General features: G+C 40.5%; 3 protein-coding genes across 4 annotated transcripts; all 3 read right to left on the reverse strand.

The window, feature by feature from the left end:
- Nucleotides 1-285: 285 nt before the first annotated feature.
- Nucleotides 286-2,419, reverse strand: LOC306969490 (uncharacterized protein; the record flags this gene model as incomplete). The annotated part of the gene is made up of 8 exons (XM_079565118.1): nucleotides 2,258-2,419; nucleotides 2,104-2,190; nucleotides 1,936-2,033; nucleotides 989-1,170; nucleotides 875-928; nucleotides 719-802; nucleotides 590-646; nucleotides 286-317 (listed from the first exon to the last, which is right to left on the reverse strand). Exons 1-8 carry the CDS (start codon nucleotides 2,306-2,308, stop codon nucleotides 286-288), a joined length of 645 nt encoding a protein of 214 aa, XP_079421244.1. The 5' UTR covers nucleotides 2,309-2,419.
- A 1,134-nt stretch (nucleotides 2,420-3,553) lies between these two features.
- Nucleotides 3,554-14,465, reverse strand: rhot1a (ras homolog family member T1a). Of its 2 annotated transcripts, XM_079564999.1 has the most exons (20): nucleotides 14,068-14,465; nucleotides 13,028-13,086; nucleotides 12,856-12,937; nucleotides 12,733-12,776; nucleotides 12,604-12,657; nucleotides 12,467-12,519; nucleotides 12,284-12,392; nucleotides 11,378-11,479; nucleotides 11,201-11,299; nucleotides 10,939-11,047; nucleotides 10,751-10,871; nucleotides 9,921-10,005; nucleotides 9,251-9,396; nucleotides 9,025-9,125; nucleotides 8,821-8,951; nucleotides 8,657-8,740; nucleotides 8,384-8,506; nucleotides 8,096-8,298; nucleotides 7,667-7,789; nucleotides 3,554-4,516 (listed from the first exon to the last, which is right to left on the reverse strand). In XM_079564999.1, the coding sequence occupies exons 1-20, from the start codon at nucleotides 14,102-14,104 to the stop codon at nucleotides 4,399-4,401; spliced, it is 1,983 nt and encodes a 660-aa protein (XP_079421125.1). In that variant the 5' UTR covers nucleotides 14,105-14,465; the 3' UTR covers nucleotides 3,554-4,398. The 2 variants fall into 2 exon arrangements, with proteins under 2 accessions (XP_079421125.1, XP_079421124.1); XM_079564998.1 differs by lacking the exon at nucleotides 7,667-7,789 and having other exon boundaries at nucleotides 14,068-14,461.
- A 277-nt stretch (nucleotides 14,466-14,742) lies between these two features.
- adap2 (ArfGAP with dual PH domains 2) lies at nucleotides 14,743-20,532 on the reverse strand. Its single transcript, XM_079564230.1, has 11 exons — nucleotides 20,337-20,532; nucleotides 19,743-19,867; nucleotides 18,595-18,686; nucleotides 18,430-18,518; nucleotides 18,148-18,260; nucleotides 16,948-17,097; nucleotides 16,783-16,866; nucleotides 16,516-16,578; nucleotides 16,348-16,425; nucleotides 16,034-16,262; nucleotides 14,743-14,844 (listed from the first exon to the last, which is right to left on the reverse strand). Exons 1-11 carry the CDS (start codon nucleotides 20,422-20,424, stop codon nucleotides 14,816-14,818), a joined length of 1,140 nt encoding a protein of 379 aa, XP_079420356.1. The 5' UTR covers nucleotides 20,425-20,532; the 3' UTR covers nucleotides 14,743-14,815.
- Nucleotides 20,533-21,828: the final 1,296 nt, after the last annotated feature.

Below are 21,828 nucleotides of genomic sequence, written 5' to 3' on the forward strand. Positions count from 1 at the left end.
TAAATGTGTTGTATTGTATTTGTCTCGACTAATCCAAGTACCTCCAGTCCAAAGTGAAATAGCAATAAAATGGTGGTGAATACGTGTGTGAGTTATGTTTCAAGTTCAGGGCTAATGACTGCGGGCGTCTGTGGGCTTATGTAGAGTCCTGAAATAAAACAGTGGCTTGAAGCATTGCTCACCAAAGTGCAAAGTGTCATTTGTAGCTTTATTTTTGAGAACCAGCAATGTGCAATACTTGACAAATGTTTGCTAATTTAAAGTACAGCATAATACGCTTTCTGTTTATATTTTCCAGTAGAGACTATCCTCATCATCTGAAACAACAAACACACCAATATATTTGGATGTTACAAAATTGCTGAAAAATCAATGCTACCAAAGTGTGGTCTCATTTCAAAATAGTGTAAAATATAACTCTGATTAAAAGGTACCACTGTTAAAAACGATTGCTCCCAACATTACTTACCGGCTCATCTAAAACTAATTTTCTCTCTAAAATTATTAGTAAAATCAAAACATAAACAATTCCAACATGTATTAATTAATCATTTAGACATTTATAAATGTGACCAATGGAAGTATTTACCTATACTGCTGTCCGGTAACTTCCTCAAAAGGGCACTTGGTACATCATAGGGACTTTCTGTGAGTAATGTATAAAAATGAGTAATTATTGACTAATGACTTAAAGGTCTAACTAAAAGGTGTTTCTCACCTTGGTCAGTAGCTGTTCTATAAGAAATTGGACTCTCATACTCTCCATTATCTGTGTCAGAGGATGGTTCAGCCGGCTGTAAATCTAATAAAACATTAACTTCACAAATGTTGTCACTAGATTAACATAACTGGGCTTCTGTTTCTGCAAACGTACTCTTTCTCGATGGCAACACGTCATAGACTCCTTCTTGTGAGACGTCTTCGTTCACTGTGGGACCCACTGCATCAGTGCCTTATGACAGTGTCATAATAAAACATATTTCCTTACCTCTGGCGTGCTGAAAGACTGTGTTTTGGTAAATTGGCTCCTCTGATGTGGGTTCAGGAACAGGAGGACGACATGAGTCATTGTTTTTGACAACACGCTCAACGTCTGAATAGATGTTGCTGTTTAGACGCTCGACCTCTGAAGAGGTGTTGCCGCGTTCGTTCTGCTGGGACGCTTCTTGGCTATGAGGAGAATAAAGGCTAAATCATCAAAGCCTTGTTAATAGTAATTTAATTATTTCTGCAAATTATTATGGATCAAGGTCAAAACATTTGAATTTTGTGTGAGGTACACAAAAGATATAGGGCATGAAGTCACCATAATAAAATACTTACAGTGGATTTATACCATTATATGGTTTATGTATCTCATAGGAAAAAGAGTTACTCACTGGACTGGACATTTAGTAATAAATTTGGTTTGTGTAAAGGGGTAGGTATGATTTTGAGAAACATTATTATGTAAAAAGGACCCCACTTGGTCATATATAATATATGGTATTTGCACAAATTTTTTTTTTGACTTTGGGTAAATGGTGATATTCGGCCCTTAATGTTTTGGCAATGATGAAACTCGGTCCTCCACAAACAGGCCTTCGCTTGGTGTAGACCAGGGGTGTCCAAGCGTTTTACATTGAGGGCCGCATATCGAAGTGTATATGATGTTGAGGGCCACAAACCAATGGTCAACAGTGAAACATTTAACTGGGTTTTGACTGTGTCCCACATCATGATTTAGACTTAATGCAGCTTAATGCAGCTCTGTCTCAGACAAATGTTAGTTTTTGAGGCTATAATTATGAATTATTACATTTGCAGTAGAAAGTACCATCTCTGGGAATGTGCGCTAATTCATCAAGAAGCTTGAGGGCCACCAAAAGTTGGTCTGAAGGCCACACTTTGATGCTTGTGCCTCTTTTTCTCAGTAAAATAGTTGTTTTTTCTTACTTTCTGCTGCGTACAATCCCAGCACCAGAAGAGGACAAGTGCATGGCTTGCCACAACTTTCTGACCCAGTCTTGTCTGAGTGCGGCTGAATCCGCAGCCTGGACAAAACAGACAAAGTTCATACAACTTATTGACTCTCTTTATCAATTCAACATCAAAGGAACTCACAAGCATTTTTCTCTTTCCACTGGTCATGATGATTTCAAACATAAAGCGTTTACTGTCGTCATTATGGACTTCTCGAACTGACTGCACCTAATATTTTACACATTGTTAGTCTATATCTTTATGAAATGGAAGCACATTTTATAGCAGCACTTACGGTGTAAATGTAGTAGTGGCCGCGCAGGTGTGACTGCAAAGTAATACACATTTAATATGAGAAGCAAAACTCCAAATATGAAGTTAGATACAATAGACTTACTGCATTTCCATGTTTCTGAGTGTAGAAAAACAAGGTTGTGTTTTGTAGTCTAAACCAATATGTGACCCATCTTAATTTCTTCAGTTCAATAGAATTTGAAAAAGAAAAAAAAAGTTAAGTCAATGCTGTAAGTATGCAAAGATAAAATAGTAATAGAAAGGTAAAAAATAAAAACATACTGGCAAATTTAAACCATTTTGTTGGCTTACCATAGTATCTTTCCTCTTCTGTAGAAAACTCTCAAAGCACAGACAATTGCTCCTATTCTGTAACATATTGAATAAACTTATCAGTGACAATATCTACCTGTGTGTGGTTTGCTACTTCCCCTCACAAGCAATAGAAGCATCACTGGCCCCTGGTGCACTTCTCACTTCTCTATTCTGCCCCCGCGGTCATAATGTGTCAACACTTAAACACTTATGTACCAAATATTGTCATGTCTTTGTTGAAAAATTAATTTGAACTAATTGGGGATTAATTTGGCCGGTTACACCAAATTTTTATTTATTTAAAAAAAAAAATTAAGGGATATTTCAGGATTTTTGACATAGGGCTTAATTTCCTAGTTATCCAGAGTGTTGTTGATTTCTGGAGATATACATTGTTTTTTAACTCATGCAGTCCTTATATTTGAAGAGTTAAGCGGTGCTAGGCTAGTGCTAGGCTAGTGCTAGGCTAGCGCACGTCTATGGTAACTAGTAGCCTGCATTAAAAACCTCTTCAAAATCATTGGGTAGTCCTCCAAACGTTGCCATATCTGTTTTGTAGAATCCCATGTGTAGTATTGCCGGCCGCAGGTAAACGAACTACATGTGCTAGCCTAGCATTAGCCTAGCACCACTAAACTTTTCAAATATAAGGACTGCATGATTAAAAAAAAAAAAAAAATCTCAGTAAAAATAAACAACTCTCTGGATAACTAGGAAATGAGGCCCCATGTCAAAAATCCTGAAACATCCCTTTAACTTAGTAAAAAAAAAAGGAGTAAACAAATGCAGGGAAAGATTTAATGCTTTTGATAATAATGGCTGACACTTGTATTGTGCTTGTGTGTAGTCATTTTTCATACACTCGATACGCTGTGGTGGTTATTGCTTTTTTTAATTCCTCACAGAAACCCCGTACTGTACCTTACACTTTCATATCAGACCAGCACACCAGGACCATTGGTTCATACAGCAGTTTATTGTAAATTATACTGAAACGAGAATGAACACATGGAAGTTAATACACACTTATTTATTTTAGTCCAATTTACAAATAAAATGCACTGATCAGGCCTTGACCACAGACATAATAAACTCAGATCATCTCTTCATAATAGCACCCGTTTTACGGTGGGACATAACAGAAATGATTACATAAACAACGATCATTGATTGTAGTGAGTCTCAGCTTGATTCTTGGGTCTGATTTGCAGAAGGTGGTCATGAAGTTGTGCCTGATCAGTGCATGACAAACTATTGACAAAATGAGAAAAATAAAAAGCAAAGCATAGCATACAAAAATACATCCCTTTTAAAGAAGCATCTGGGCAGTCAAAAAAGAAAGAAAAGGAATCAAAATAATATGAATAAATTAACACAAAAATAAACAGCGCTTGACTTCCAGGACCTTTCTACTGTTAGATCTGGTGTGAGGAAAAGACACTCCTCTGGCATCTAGGGTTCAGGCCTATAACAGCTGAATATATATATTTATATACTGCATATACAGATCTATTAACATGAAGTCCCTTTGAGGTGACCTGTCTCCAACATTTGAGTTCATAATAACACTGAGGAAGAAAAGACTATAAACGTCCAGGAGAGAGTGCATGTACAAACTGATTTACAGGCGCATGATCTATCAAAAGCACCCGCTCCTTTCCTCTTAGAACCAAATAAGGACAGTTTAGTTTGCATTATTCATCTTTTTTGTTTTGCTTTGTTGGAGATGCATCAGAAAGGAAACGCGCTAAACGAGGAGTCAGGGTTGTCAGTCTTTGAGGATGGAGGCAAAGGCCCGTGGGGACAACAGGGAATGGCACGTCTCCTTCACCGCTGCTTGACCAGCGCTCTGTACATGGCGAAGCCCAGCACCGCGAACACTGTGGCGCCAACGCTCGCTCTGAGCCAGAACGTAGAGTTCTTCAGGTCCGCTTGTGCCATGTGCCTGTGGAAACATGTCAAGGCAGATACTTTAATGAAGGCGGGGGTGGGTCTGGAAGTTAAGAAGTTAACAAGAGAAAGCATGTGTATAAAAACAGCCAATTTACTGTTACTTGTATTTAGGACATTTTGGTACTATTGTGATAATGTTGTGGCTATTATATGGGTTTCACAGTGAGGGTGAAAGTGTAATTAAAGCAGTACTAAGTAACTCATGCCCCTAGAGGCCATAAGCGCCACCGCAGGTGTCGTAGCATGTTGCTTTTTTTTTACTCATTATCTTTTCTGTCAGAGTAGTATTTACTCTCACGGACAAAGGGAAAGAGGGATATTGTACATCCAATTACACAATGGAGCTGGCAGTAAATACTGTTTAAGTGGTGCTAGCCCTCAGTTAGCTTTGCCTGTTAGCCTCCTAACTTCTTCTTCTTTGTGATTCTATTAGCGTGTATTGTGCCTCTGACCCGGTGCAGGAAAGCTGCAAGTGTAGTTTTCTGGTCAGAGACACCAGGGGGATCATCTCATTAACACTTGTATTATGATATATAATGATTTAGGTAAATAAGTTACTTAGTACTGCTTTAAGACTTGAAAACAAAATATTTTGTCTCTTGAGAGTTGTTTATGCTGCGAGTCAAATTTAACCTCTTAACCAAGTGCATTTTCTCCAGTTTTACCCAAATCTTAAAAACTCCTGCGTTTTTGGCACATTTCAAAATGTTTGTATTTAATGCCAGCTGGAATCCAATTTAATGCATTTTAATTAAACGTTAATTAAATGCCTTAATTCTTCCACAAAAAAGTCTGACTTCTAATGCTTGTTCTTAATGCCCTGTGGAAACCCTGGAATGGTAACAAGCCTACTGTAAATTAATGAAAAGTGACATAAATGGAAATTGCAATAGCGTTTGGCGGGAGCTAAAAAAACAAGCAAAGAAAACGCAAATATAAATGACAAATGTTCGATGTACACATGCGTTCACTTGTGTCTGTATTGTGTGGTCTGGAAGAACAGAGGTGGTGGGGTCTAAAGCAGTGTGTGGAAAATTTAAAAGGTGGAGCACTACATTTACGGTATTCTTTTAAAAGGTCAGAACAGGGTTATTTGCTTTGGGACACAATGGGAAGCAGAAATGCACAATATTTATAGGAATCATTACATTTGAATCAAGTTCTACACAAACCTAAACAATGGATTAGGTTTTTTGAACCACGGATTTCCTCATTTCAGACCTGTATGTCTCAGAGACGACAAAACGACCAGCTGCAAAATGCTTCGGGTGCTTCTTTTTTTTTTTTATTACCTGAGATGGTCGACAAGTAGCTTCTTTTAGACGAACCCTTTTTGCTGGAGAAGATTAAAGTGAGCTGCCTCCGCCTCCACCCAGTTCCCTTCAGTCTTTTACGCACAAACAGCCACAAACGACACACACAAGCAGTGGAGCCGAGGCGTCTCTCAGCGCCACAATGTCAATAAAGGGCAAAAATATATTCATGTTTTTTTGCCCTCACTCCCAGTGCACAAGAATCACCCAGTTCAACCAAGCATTCACGACCAACTTCCCAAATTTAGAGAGAGACAAAAAACACCGGCAAACTGACCAATGTGACCATACACACACACCACATGTTAACTTCTCTTTATATGATTCACATATGTCAAATTCAATGCCTGCTCAGATCAAGGTAAGTTTACTTCTTGGGTCCTTACTTACTTCACCCGTCTGATCTAACGCTATAATTATATTTGGCCTTTCTCGTGGTGTCGGTATCCCGCCCAGCCAGGCCAAATCCATTTAGTCACATGCCATTATTAGTTGCAAACACAGATTAATAACAAACTGTTAGTGAACAAACTCAACTCTGCGGTACTGAAGAGGCGCACAACGCATGCCGGCAGCGCCTGAGAGAACAGCTCCCTAACCCAAAGTGTTTCAAACAAAACGACTGACAAAGTGCTTTTTAGAATGGTAGTTATCGTGCTCGTTATTCATGTTACGGCCAGTAGATGGAGCTGTTTTAAGCCATATGCACGGAGATGTTAGGCCATGACAGAACTGTGGGAGCGTTAGTAGAAAGTGACAACATGCAAAAGGAAGAGGAAGAGAGGCAGCCAGAAACACGTGTATGGACACCTAGAGAGGACGACAGAGGAGATAGAAAAAAAAAAAACAGGATCAAATCTCCATGATGATCAAAATGGAAAACATACTGGTTATAACAACTCTAAATGTAGACCCACAGAGGAAGGAGTTTTCTACTTCACATTCCTTCAGTCGGCAACATTTAGGTGTAAAATGAGACATCAAGACACCAAATCAAGTGAACACATGATTTAAGAGAATGCCAGGCAAACAGACACGTTTCAGTAACGTTAAGAGATTGACAACCGGAAAGAATGTTCTCTGATCATGCAAATAAATAGTAATTGCGCTGCACAAGCTTTCAGAAACGACATCTCAAAAATACAGGTTAAATCTAAGAGTATAATGATATAAAGCATCGTGTTAATGTGTATTTACTGTTGGCAAGGGCTGCACGAAAGATCGCAACCAATATAGCTACACAGGCTGCAGCTATATTGGTTGTACAATATTCTCTACAAACAAAATCCAGTCCTTTTTATCGCAAATAAAAACAAAATAACAAACAGGTTCAGAAATGCGAACCTTACTTTGTTTCTGCTCTCAAATGTTAATGCTGGGTGAACATTTTTATGATGTATTTCGATAGTGACTATATTTTGCAGAATGGTGCAGCCCTACTGTAGGTGAGGCGCTCACATGCAGGTCTCCACACAGTTACCTCCCTGGCAAACAGCAGAGGTGTTATCGGACACAGCGCAGCCACACATTGCAAAGTGAACAGAGGTGCAGAGGCCTGGCTGGAGCTGAGGCAGAGACCAAGACAAAGTGACCAACACATTTCACATCCCACAAAAACAATGCACGTCCTAACACCCTTCCCTGTGGTGACGGGCCCCGTGAACTCTGCATAAAAGACATTCAAGGAAAGAGGAGGGCCACTACCACAGCCACCACAGTGACAGAGCCAAACTAGAGAGTGCTAAGGCGGGTTCAAACGACCAAAGGGAAACAAAGGGGAAAGAGGAGCGTCTATGTTAAAAAGACTACGGCTTGATCTAAGCATGAACCTGTTCAAAACGACCCTGCGCAGCTGGGCCTTAAAACTGCGCAGCAGCTCCAACTTGAGGAGGTTGTGACACAGGCAAACGGTGCACCTGTTGCACGAACATGAGCAGCGGAGACGGGCATGGCTGCGGAGAGACAGACAACCGCTTTCACCTCATTTACAGAAAACTACCAGACAGCCACCAGTCAACTTAAGTTAAGGCTTTAAAGTTAATTTACATTAATGAGCAGTCTTGAAAACAGAACCATCTCCAATAGACTAAAACATTGCATACACCAAAAAATAATTAATAACTTATTTATAACTTAATCATTAACAATTATAAAAGTAAAATATAATTCATACATTTTTTAAGATCCATGCTGACATTTTTGATAGTGGCAATCACATTTTCCCCGACACTAAAAGAAGTGTTTTCGGTGATACTTACGGATACATGGCCATCGTGGTGAGTCTCGTGTAAAGCTCTTTGCTGGGGGCGTCGGTCGTGTTGCACGTGAACGGCTGGGGCGGGTGGAGCTTATGTTTGCGACAGAAGTCGTGCGGGGACAGACTGTAGTGCTGCCGGACTTCATGCAGATCAGACTTGGCGGCGATAAAGACACAGGGCGTCTTGCTATCCATAAAGTGTTGCTGTGCACAGAGAACAGAAGAGCGCACAAATATTAACATGAATAAATTAGGAAATGAAGGAGGGAAAAGGCATGTGTCTGTTTACCTTGTAGACTTTGGCAGCGTATTCAAAAGAGCGCGGACTGTTGACGTCATAAACCAGGCAGACAACATCACAGGCCAAATCAGCCTCCGAAAGAAAGTCAAAGTCTGGCATCACCTCGTGGAGCTTGTAGGCACATTATTTGAACAAAAGAAAAGTATAAAATTACATTGTATCCTCGAGCCAGTGTTTCATGGAGAATAAACAAGTCCATGCTAAAGCTAACCGAGAGGCTGATGATAAGAGGAAAATTCTACATATAATACAAGTCTTTACCAGCAGGTATTTCTCTTGACCATAGACATATGTCGTGCTGATAGCATAGAACGACTTGTGGTCTTCCCTGATCCGCCGCTGTTTCTGTAGACAAAAAAAAAAAGTGTGGGTGAACCTCGCACAACTAACTACGAATTCAAAGGACGCTTTATTTATTTCCTCACCTGGAGATTCCTGCCCAGAAAGGCCTGAAGAAAACCGCTTTTCCCACTCCCCCTCGCTCCCAAAACATTGCACCGGAAGACACTACGCTGGGTTTGCTTCTTTTGCAGGTCGATGCGCTTGTTACGAGTTACTGCAAAAAAAAGTGAGTGAACAAAAAGAGTAAGGATACGTGCTTGTTGCTTCAAAAAGAAATGCTGACTCACCCGTAATGGCCGCTGCCTGGGACTCCTGTTCATAAATGATGGAGTAGCCGAGGTAGCCCAGATACTCCAGACTCCGCTGTACGTCTAAATAGGTCGTGAGCCTAGAAAACGACGCAACACAAGGCGAGAAGTGATTTTACACATACTGTAGATAGAAATAAAGCTGCAGGTCATCAGGCTAAATGTCGGGTGTATCTATTTTTAGCAAATACATGTTGACACTCACGTCCACTGAGAGAGGTATCCCTGGTATGTGATCCATCCTTGATCATTAGTGCATACGGTGTTGTTGACGTCCGGACCCCAAGGCATGTAGGGAAAGACTTTGAATAAGTCCTTCACCTCTTCAGGAGACAGCGCACAATCTCTGTCCTACAAACGCATCGAGAGGTGAATGAGTCTCAAACAATGGCAATGGAGAAGAGAGAAAGGAAGTAACTAAGGGCAAAATGAGAGGAAGTTTTTTCCAGTGATGTCTGTTGAAGTCTGATACTGGAAATTAAAAATGATGTATTTTCTTCTACCTACATGCAGTGTCCTAATGAGTAGAATGAGCCTGGACCTATTTACCACAACTAGTGGCTGCAGAACAAGCTAGTTTCGCACTAGAAAGCATGCCAACTGTTAAACTTTCTACAGCTAGATATTCCTCCTGTGATAATGCTGGGTTAGGTACAATCAAAAAATCCAGGCGGGTATTTGTATGGAACATTTTAGGAATCTAATATATTAATGAGGGCCTGACAGATCTAAACTATTATGATCATTCAAATGCAACCCAGCAATGTCAATGTCTATTTTTTTATGTTAATGCGTATAATTTTAACCAATAAAAAAGAAACATACTGCATACTTTCACACACACACTGGGTATCTATCTTTGAGCCAGTACGTACTTTGTCATGTTTATCGAAGACACTTTGAAGGAAGAGGTAAGCGTTGTGGTTGAGCTCGGTGGTGCAGTCTGGAGGGATCTTTACGCTGGAATGAGCAAAAACAGCAGATTTGTAGTTTCCCATAACATTTAACTTAAAACAACAAAACAAGTAGGGCTGGGTACCGTTACATTTCCTCCCCGATACCAGTACTTTAATGATACTGGGTTTTAGTACCTATACGAAAATATTAGTCTAGATTCAGAAAACAGAACAATAATGTGTGGGAGACATGCAAATTATCGGGGGTTAATCTCCAACGTCCAAAATGTGTGAAAAATTGGGAATTATTTGGACATAATTGGGAGGAATTGTGGCAAAAATAAGGAAAAAATATGTTAAAAAAAAATAAAAAAGTAAATGGGAAAAAAAATAAAATAATTGAGGGGTAGTGAGGAAAACAGTAGTAATAAAAATGAGCAAAAATTAGGGATTAGGGAATATCAGCTGCTGTATCAGATGCACTTTATTAACTCTGAGTGATCTTCTCGAACGCAGACTGTAACAAGTGAATTTCTCCTTTGTGAGATCAATAAAGGATTATCTTATCTTATCTTATCTTAATAAAAAAAGGCAAAAATGGGGTGAAAAAATACTTATTTGAGCTGAAACAACCAAGTAACTTCCTCTAATGCTGTCCCTGGACCAGCAGCAACAAAACTAAGATGCAAAAATATAAGATTTTTTTCGACACTAGTAGAAATCGAACCTTTTTTTCCGATCGTTTGACGGTACACAACCCTAAACACAAGCAGCCATAATACTGTGAAGGGGAAATCACAATTTCTTACACTGGAAAAAGGTACTCCTGCGTCAGCTCGAGATCATCGTCGTATCCAAACCTCCTCAGGACGGTCCAGGTGGTCTCATGGCGACCCCTTTGGATAAAGAGGGTGTGAAGGAACAAGAAGCCTGCAATAACATGGACGTCAATAAACCACATAATGCAACACTAAAGCTGAAATAAACAAACGCAAACCTTTAAGTGTGAGTCCATTGTCTTTGACTCCATCGTTCATGTTCCTCCTAACCACGTTCTTCACATCCTCCAAAGCCTGGGGCGCCAGCGGGGTATTGAAACATGTCCTCTGCAAACAACCACCATGTTACACTCAAGAATGTCAGGTTTGTGCCATGTCCAAACCTGCGTGACTAAACCGGTTTTGTTATTTTCAAATTTTATAGAAACCGTCACACAGCCTGGGTTGGTATGCAAATCTGTGGGAGCTAGAGCCACTTACCTGGAAGAAATTGAGTTCATTGTCGTTCAAAATGCCATCGTTGTCCAGGTCAGACACTTTGAAGATTCGGGTTAAGGACTTGATGCAAGAAGGCTTCAGCTGAAAAAAACAAATGAAAAATGTCATGAGAATGTGTCTGTTCTGCCCTCATGTGGCTTTTTGATCTTTTCAGCTCACCTCTTTTTCCTCAGGGCAGTACAGGGGCCCCGTCGGGTGAAGCACTGCTTTCTGAGCGTAATAAAACAGCTCAGAGATATTCTTCAGGTTTTTTGCTGAACACTAGACAGAGAAGCAGATAACAAAGCTGTGAAACAACTTTGAAAAAAAAAGATGAGAAATAGTCCAATGTTGCTTGATTATAACGTGATTAGACATACATGTAAGTCTAACCCCCCTCAAAAATTATCCTCACATCTTCGAGTTTCACAGCCCCACATTGCACCACTGGCCTTATCACTCAGGCTGCAGTGTGTGTGCCTCCCCTCACGTCCCTCATGTGCCCCTCTTTTAACCCCGTAATGAATCCAGATCAGAGTTGTGTGACTGAGACGCTCTCATGTGACAAACAGTAACGCAGACAGATCGCAGTTTCCTCCCTGCCAGGTCTGGTCTCGGCTCACACTGTCAGTGTGCCCGGGCCGCAGGGCGCTCGGCCCGCAGCGCAGTAATATAAATTTTTAACTGAAGTCAGGAGCTGGACCAAAGCCAGAGAAGGCTCAAAGTGCCTAGGCCTCAGCCACAACAAGAAATGTATTTATATTTGTATGATGAAAACACAGAATTTAAATTATTAAGTAAGCAAGTAAATGGAAATAAAACAAATAAGTAGTAATGAAAAATATATGCAAGATAAAGTTTATATCCTTTACAAGGTCTTGACAACAGCTCTTTTCAGCTTGCCAGTTCTTTGCTGACAGACATTAACATTCCTTGACCCTAATCATGTGCTTGAGTGGCCAGAGTACACCAAAAGACATGCATGACAGTCTGTCACATTGGATCCACTGTAGTGTATGTTGCATAAGGTAAAGTCAAAGTTTCAAAATAATTAAAATAATCCAGAATGTGATTTCCATCTCTTACCTCCACACAGGTCTCAATATCCTGATACTGATTCATGATTGGGAGAATGGTTTCCATGCTGCTGTGTTCAACCAAATCAGACTTGTTCCCAACAAGTATCAGGGGTACTCTGCACAAGTAGCACAGATTACTCGTTATACAGTTACATTATGAGGTCACCAGAAAAAACAATCTGTTGCTCACCTGCTGTCTTTGTCTGTTCTGTCATTTATGAGAGGGATCCAGTGACTGGTCACCTGCAACAAGAGGTCACAGTCAACGTCACAACAATGTGTCTATTTGGCCTCATTTCTGAAGATAGTTTAGATTTATAGTGTCACCTTTTCTATTGACTTCTTATTGTTGACAGAGTAAACGATACATATAACATTGGCCTGTAAAGGAATAAACATCATATTTACTTAAAATAAAGTTCATACGTTTGTGCAATGACATCTTATTACTCCAACCTTTGAAATCTCCTGGAAGAGCTGTTCCTCGGATTGTTCAGCTTCTGTAACACATGAAGGGCTATTCAGACTGAAGGAAACAAATATTCCATATTCTTAAATGACAGGGACCTTGTCCATTACCTGAATAGTCAACAATGTGAGTAGGCACCCTCTCAGGTGTGACATCTGCTGGGATGGTGATCTCCTCAGCACGCAGAGGAACCTGGAGGCAGAAAATGAGCCATTTCATAATGATACATAGAAGATTAAGGCTGGTGAAAATCTATTAACACGTGTCGCGGTTGATACAGACCTCATCGGGAAACTCTTCACTGACCAGAGACATTATCAGCGACGTCTTCCCCACCTTCGCTGTAAGGACAAACAATGTACACACTTTAGTTGCTTTATAACAGTCATTTAATTGTCAAAGTCAGAATGTAGACCATTTTAGGCCAGACTAAAGGGAAACATTAAAAAATGTCATTGCAGTGTTCATGTCGTCAACCAAAATATTTGTCATAATTTTAGTCTTCTGAAGCCCCTTATGAGAGACCACTTTGAATCGTGAGGCTGTCCTTCCGTGGACCCACCATCTGCAGGAGGAGCCATAAGGGCTTAAATAAAAATAAAAACAATTGACTAAAATCATCCAAACTTCCACTGACAGTCTGAAATAGCCTCATATCAATTAAATTAATTTCCAAAGGAACTGAGGTTTGCTCCATAAAGCAGAGGACCTTGTTTATAAACGATTACAATAATAAATGCTGAGTCGACTAAATTTGTCTTAAAGTCAAATGTCTAAAACAAAAATGGAAGAAAATGATATGACTAAATCTCGACTACAATTAAAGGAGATTTCTGTTGACATAAATCTCCTTGGGTTTCACTGTTGGACTGCCCTCACGAGCACCTGCAGGCGGTCCCACATTTAACTGGGCACATAGCACTTGGCAGCTCAACACCAAATCCCAAACTGAGAATGTGGGCCAGTCAAGTGGCAGATCCGCATCGTTTATTTATAGTCTTAACAGGGAATGAGCTTGTAATATCACAACATAAGCTGAGCGTTTTTTCTGGTCAACAAGTCAATTTAACCAAAAATATTCCTTTTTTTTTAAGTCAATTTCCAAAGGCATGAATCAGTGCATTTGCAGACAACTGAATATGGTTACAGTTAGATCACAGTGGCAGACACATGGCATGACAGAATAAATCAAACATGATCAACACTTACTTAAGCAAAAGCTATCACTTTAAACCAGTCTGCTAGCTGTAGCCGCACTAGCTCTCGTGAGCCCCGCACCTCAACACTTAACAAACACCACCGCTGAAATATAAACAACTTACGCTCCCCCACGAGTAAAATCCTCACGTCCTTTCTCATGTTGGCGGTGTCGCTGCAGAAAGGACAGGTTTTACTCTCTCATATAAAGTCCTCTGGAAACCTTCCTCCTCCAGCTCCTCACGTAAGTCCAGGCCTGCGCACTGAGCCCTGTCAAACTCTCCGCGCCTTTGTAGGACAAACCGGACAGACCGATCTTTCCCCGTTCCTCGCGTCTCTGCTCAAAACGGCCTTTTATATCCTGACCAGCAAACGAAGCTAACATCTAAAACACGGCCTGTAACGTGGTAGTTTCCAGTAATAAAAGGCGATTTTGTTTCCAATCGCTTACATAGCATCTTCCCACTGCTGTTCAGTGAGCATGCCTGACCTAACCGGCGACTACAGCGAGCCCGAGGAGACAAACTTCATGGGATTTTTTTTCCCCCTTCTTCTTCTTCTATTCTGTTTATTGGCGGTTGGCCACCAGCGTCGGGGCATTACCGCCACTTACTGGGCTGGAGTGTAAGTCGTTGCGTATGATCTTTTATTTATTTTTATTTTTTCCTTCTTCAGTGTTGAAAAGGTCGAAATGCTGCCCCCTAGAGACTGTTTGTGGAATTGGACGATAATCAAAACAGTGCTGCAACTGTATATTTTACTAGATTTTATTACATTAAAGCATAAACAAATGTAAACATGTAAACATTATTGGGTATTGAGTAGTGGTGTATGATCTGATGAGGACAGCCGTTTCATAGTACTTGGTGATGTTTACCTTTTACGGTTCATGTTCGCTTCAGCTGCAAAATAAAAATATAAAAAAAGGTAACACAGGTGACTGGGCAGAGTTAACTGAGCACATTTTCCCCAGTTTGGCTTTACACAAATCTAAAAGCTTCTTGAACAAAAACGGGATGAAAATAAGGATGAAAACACAGCAAAAAAGCATCTTAAAAGGGACCATATGGAGTTTAAAAATGTTCAAATTGTGTATTTTCCTCCCCCTACATGTTCCAATCCAGCCATGTACTAATGTTTAGAATGAGCTCAGACCTGTTCACCACAACTGCCTCTAAAATCCTGCACTCAAAAAGGTGTTAATTCGGTCCGAAGTGCCGTCATGCACTTGCCTGGCTCTGCCATACTCTTCCCTGTCCATTCCATGCAGGGAATTAGTCTGGTCACGGAGCAATTGGAGCAGTTTGAAGGGGCGGGCCTAACGCGCACAGATTGTCAGTGAAATAAACCAATTAGCGATTAGCAGACGTGACGACAGCCGTGTCCAGTTAAACAAATATGAAGTGAATATAAACTCACGCGGAGAACGCGAGGCAAAATCCTTGACTACTTCATCCAATGATTAGTTTTGGCTGATGTTATCGTTAATTGAACTAAAAACATAGAGGTGCAGCGAGTGACGTAATCTTCTCATTTCTCTGTGACGGTCGTGATTGGTTCGGCTCGGCCTTAGCCGCCAATCAACAACTTGTCTACCGTGCGTGGCCACACCCACCTTCTTTCGTGCAGAAAGAAGGTGGGTGTGGTTTATCAGGCTAGTCATGCACGAGCTTAATATAGAAGCTGCAGTTACGCTTAAGACCTGAGGTGGCAGTAGTGAGTATAAAATGGCCAACTTGCATCTAGTCTCTTTAAAAATGTGTCAAAAATGTTTTTACAAAAGCAGCAAAAATAAAAACGGGACAAAAAAAGACAGCAAAACACACACACAAAAAATTCAAAACAAGTGACAAAAGTGAGGGAAAATCAACAAAAAAGCAACAAAAATATGTTCAAAAAGTGACAATGCAGCACTGAGTGGAAACATCTTGGATCAGTTTTGCAGGTCTTAGCTTTCAAATGAGGAGTTACACAGCTCAAGCCAAGAAGCTTTTAGATGTAAAGCTGATCTAAGGAAAATGTGCTTGATTAAACACAAAACATTTCATACATTTCTTTCAGCAACACAAACAACAATGAAGGCGAGCTTACTGGCGTAGTCCCGCGGTGCCATGCGCCGGAGCAGCACCTGATGTAGAACGCTCAGCCACTCTTTCTGCTCCTTCTCCTCCTCGCACATAAAAATATACTGACGTTCCGGCGTGTCCACTGTCACCCCATACTTCCACTTGTTTCCTCTGGCCGATTTAGGGACGCACTCTTTCACAGAGTAGTTATTCGTCTCCGGGCCAATGAAAATGGCCCCCAGCTCCTCTGCATCCTTTAACGACCATGTACAAAAAGCAAGCAGACATTTAGTCAACAGTTTGTTGGTTGCTGAAAAATAGACAGGGATTTTGCCTCACCAGTGGGCTTTTGTAGTAGAATAACTTCCTGCTTTGAGAGTCCAAAACAAACCATCTTTTCTTAAATGTCTCCCTTTGCTAGTGCGCGAGAGCATAAACACATTACAGTAACTAGTTATCAACTTAGGAGGGGAAAAAAGTGAAATAAATGTATAAAGTTGGATTTACCAGTGGTCCTGTTTTCTCCATATATCCCTCTTTTAGGTAGTTCCTGGTGATCATTGGTATTAGCTGACAAGAAAGACACAAGAAAAAAATACAATGTTATGAATGATTATCTCTTTTAAATTTGTTTTCAAAGCTTGTTCGGGTATGTGAAAGAAATTGTGTAACGTGTGTAGTTTAATATATAAGATAATTGACTGTTAGGTATCATTTCTACACATTTTCTGATCCCCTCAAATCTAAGCTCTACTGTGTCATGTATGGCAGCACCTCGTCATTACTTCCAGTGGGATATGCCGTCTTCAGGTATGCGAAGCGGACAGCTCGAATGCAGTTGAACCAAGTCACAATGTCCTACAATACGAGAACAATAATCAAACACATTTCATTGTTTTCCTTTTGGTGGATTTGTAATTACATTGAAAGCAGCGGCACCTCAGACTTCTCATGGTAAACGTAGATGTTTCGCGTGCGATGTTCGCCCTGAAACGTCAGCTGCAGCCCGTGAGAATGTCCGATCTTTTCCGGCTGGAACAGGGCGTTTAGATCTTTGATGTGGATTACAGCCTTGGGCCCTTTGATTTCCTGAAACATACAAGTTGTAATTTATATTTTAAAAAGCAGGATTGGCGTCTAAAGTAAATGTCCACAATTGTTCAGAACATAATTGTTAAAGGTGCATTGTGTAACTTTTTGTGCGAATTAACCCAAAGGCTGTATGGGCGGTCAGAATGGCAACTCTAATTTCCTTCAGAGTGGCCTGTACAACGCTCCAGGATCCATTATTTTGTAAGGTTTCTGGGGAGAGCAGTGAAAACCTACTAGAAACTCTAAAAACAATTGATCCTGGAGCGTCACAGTCATCACTGCGATGAAAAGGTGCCATGCTCACCACTGGGTCACTAAAAGGTAAAATACACACAAATATCAAGTTTGCTTTTTGCATCAAAAGTCACATAATGCACCTTTAATATTTCCAACAATTAGAACAGGGGTGTCGAAGTCGTTTGGGTCGAGGGCCCCCACAGCGGCTCGCGGGCCACATTTATTGTGGCCTCATCAATAACAACAGCTTACAGTCTACATTCGATGGCAGTAAGTTACTACTGTAGCCACAGCCGCCCTGGGGCAGACTGACCATTTACCACTTGGCTATAATATGCTGTCCATGTCCTGATCTCTTATTGTGTCAGCGTCCTCTGCTGGTCACAATTCTTTCCTTTATTTGATTTAAGCTGCCCCCTAGTGGCTGGAGTGAGCAAACTTGTTATTTATTTGTTTATTTTTTAAATCCATAACTCAGCACAGGAATGGGCTAGAGACTTACTTTTTTTTTACATGCTCCTCAAAGGGCCACATTAAATCATCGCACGGACCACAGATGTGAATTAGAATATAATTGTTGATGCTTCATGGCCAAATGACAATGTGTTTCTTACATCTATGGCTTTGTGCTTGTTCCCAATATGAACACAAAAGAGAAAAGAAAACAATTCAGTTTGGTCTTTGAGGATTCGTGTTTAGTTTATTGGGGTTTTCCATTGGGCCACTGTGATAAGATTGTGGCCTCATTCCAACTTGTGGTATGTGCTTGAAAACCAGTCTGATACCATTCTGCACGTTGGGTTTACTAACCGTGTCATCAGTGTAGTACGTCAAAGTGAAATCCCTCTCTGACAACACAAATTTCCTCTGGTTGAACTGTGTTTTCTCCTTTCCTTTCTTCCACAGCAGTCCTTCATAGAAACCTGGCAGAAAACAATGGCAGGGAATAAAGCTGTAAGTAAATTTAAATCCCAAAGTGAAAAGTACATTTGTTTTTTCCTTCCTGCCAGAGAACAAGATTTTCTCGTGCAACCATGCAGGGGACCGGGTATGTAAATGCTGGTGAGATGGGTGTGTTTGTAAACAGTAAACCTGTTGTGTAGGAGGGCGGGGGGTACTTGATTTCTCCAGTGAACTCCAAACGTTGATATTTTGCACGAATCCACTGCTCTCTCAGGACACTGACAGATATATGAAGTCACATTAATTCACCTGGTGCCTTTGTCAAAAACGTCCTGTTTAGTAATAACAACATACGTGCTGTCATTTGGTAGGGGACGATAGAAATAATATGGAACAGCCTTCTCATACACTTCACGTGCCTTGTCATTCCCATTGGATTTCATAGTCTGCAAAGAAACAAGAAACAGAAGATAGGGCTTGAGAAAAAATTGTTTACTCACTGGAAATTTTCAAATGTTGCTCGGCACACCTTTTTGATTATTTTTCCATCCTTTTTATATATATGTTTTTTATAAAAGCCTGTTGTGTCAGTGATGTTGTTAGATCAGGGGTCTCCAAGTAAATTACCCTGGGAGCCAAAATATGTCGGGAGTGTATTACTGGGGTCCATAAACAAAAGCTCCAGTATGTTTTTGGGGGGGAATTGCTACTGAGAAAACTTTTTTTCAATATTTCTAATAATGACCCTGACAGGAATCTAGCCTGATAATAATGGCGTACACCAGTATTGTACTTTACAAACCTGTGTCACAATTTTCTGCTACACTGTAGTCATTATTTATTCACTCCACATGTGGAGGTGGTAAGTGACTATTGTAGCCACAGCCGCACTGGGCCAGACTGACCATTTACCACATGGCTATAATGTGTTGTTTATATCCTGAGCTCTTATTATGTCAGTGCCCTCTGCGGGAAACATCTGAAAGTGTTTCCTTTTTTAAAATATAAGCTGCCCCCTAGTTGCTGGAGTGAGTTTTCTGGTTATTTCTTTAAAAATGCATAACCGCAAAGGAATGGGCTTGATACTTACTTTTTACTGGGCTTACTTTTTACATACTCAGGAATTTAAGTGCTCTACAAGTCATGGGCTGTACTGAATCATCTCGGAAGTGGCCCGCGGGCCGCCTGTTGAGGACCCCTGCCTTAGATGATATGGTGGCATCAACACAACTGCCTTGATTTTTTTCCCCTCCTAGAATATTTTACACATGTTTTAATGAAATAAAAGTTGTGTTTTTTGAGCAGCCTAAACACATTGCTCTCAGTTTTCCTGTGGTGTAAAAGAGTGGTTTCATATAAATGTTAATATTTTAATTTAATGTAGGGTTTTGTCCAGTTATTAGGCCTGCCATTGACACACAGGGCTTTAACAAGCCTCCCTTGATTTATTTCCTATCACTACCTTTACTATATGCACATTTTTCAGAAGTAAGTTATGTCACCTCGACCATACTGTCCTCCCAGTTGTCCAGTTTGATGGACTTGACTTTGTTGTAGAGATTGCGATGGATCCCAGAGCAGTTAAGACACACAAACACGCCCAGTTTATAGGATGCCCAATCTGGATCTGAGGTCAACAGAGGATTAAACAAGTTAGTGGTTGTTATAGTGCTTTTGTAAAACACTAAGCACTGCATAACCTAGATGAGTGGGGTCTGTCAAACTTTTCAAACCAAGCACCAAGTCATTGGATCAAGATCAGATCAATAAACTGCGTCTAAAATGCAAATCTAAACTGAAGAATTCTGTCTTAACTGGGTGCAAACTTTATCTAAACCAGAAAAAAACACCTTATGTAAATGTATTTCTAAAGCATAAAGGAAATCCTTTCTAATTAAAATGAAATAAATCTAGAAAGAGAAAACCAACACCACCCGTGGTAGTACCACAGCTTGAGAAACACTGACCTAGGCTTAATTCTGAGTAGACTATTCTGTAAATTCTGTCAGGGACTTCAAATTAAGCTCCAATTGAAAGAAATCACTATAAAAAAGAAGGTGGAAACTACTGCATTCCCCCTCAGCACATGCACTTACCAGGCGCACCACAGTCCGCGCACACGCTGTTGTGCGGCAGCTTCACCAGGTCTAATAAAATCATCTGGTTTCGTTCTTCACCTGCCATTGTGTTGAAAAATAACAATTCAATATCAGAGCTTTCCGCTGGGAAATCTTATCATAGCTGAGCTGTCATAGTTCGACGCTTCGGCGCGCTTGTCCTGCTGGAACTGGAAGTTGGTCTGACACAATGCGCTGCGAGACGGAAGCGGCGCATTCACTACAGTATGAGCCACTTCATTACTCACGCAGGCTTTTAAGTTTACCTGCAGTTTGGGGAGTGACTGAATACAACTGTACTCTGGTAAAGTTACTCTCTCTTTTGAGGGTATTTATGATACACTTACTTTCCTAGTATTAAAGGGATACATTGCAGTTAATTAATGACTAAAATTCAGTTCCATATACATATTCATATCTCTGTTATTTGTTGCTGTGTGTATTTGTAAAGTAACACCTCTAACTGCAGGTTTTTATGCTTTTATGCATGAATATTATGCAAATCAACCGACACAGACCCACTCACCCAAAGGGGCTATAAAACTGACACCCTTCATGATGCATACAAAAAGGCCCAGTCCACACAGATCAGAGCTTTTCCAAAAGGAGATCTGGTAATCAGCAATCAGTCCACTTTGTTACAAAATACAGTTCCCTCTCATACCAGATGAAGAATAGCCTATTATAAGAACCGTGACCCCCTTTTCAAAATTATTTTCCTGTTCCTCCAGTGGTGACTTTCGCACGTGCTCCCACCTCAAAAGACAGGTTGGTGCCCAGTCACCTTGCTGCCAAAGAACGTAGTTGGCTCCCTCCACCACCAAAAGGCACAGACAAATGTGTTTTTTGCAGGCATTGTACAAATATAAAAGAATGTAGCTAAACTTGTATTGATTTTAAAAATAGAAAAACATGCAACATATATTCATTCATCTTGCAGCTGCTTCTATGTTGGCCCCACAAAACGACAACTAAAGGACAGGGTGTCGGAACACAAACGAGCAGTAGTGTATTATCATTATTAACCTGTTTGAGTGGTGTTGTTTTTCTTTCTTTCTTTATGTAGCTTAATTGTGCGGCCACACCCTCTGGCACCAGGTAGTCTGAGTCGCTGGTCCTCACTTCTTGACAAAGGCTTGTTTGGAGCCGATACGCGTGGAAGAAAACCAGCATTATGTTTTTTAAAAAAAAGTAAGATTCATCTGCGTAGTAATAAAGGCTTTTTAAATGCAAATATAGAATTATGATGTGGGAGGAGTGCCTTGTTTTTTTTATTATTTTATTTGAGTCTCAGTTCCCCAAACACCAAAGAGCACCCTCCCCCATGAACTAATTTTGTCATTGACTTCCTGAGTTCTTTCTATTATGCAAATCAACGTTCAGAATACTGATAACGTAACTGAGTACATTTTAAGTCAAGTTGTGGTCAGTATTATGCAGGGTAATTAAATAGGCTACAATTTCAAAGTAT

This window comes from Gobius niger (genome assembly GCF_951799975.1).
Source record: "Gobius niger genome assembly, chromosome: 10".
NCBI lineage: Eukaryota > Metazoa > Chordata > Actinopteri > Gobiiformes > Gobiidae > Gobius > Gobius niger.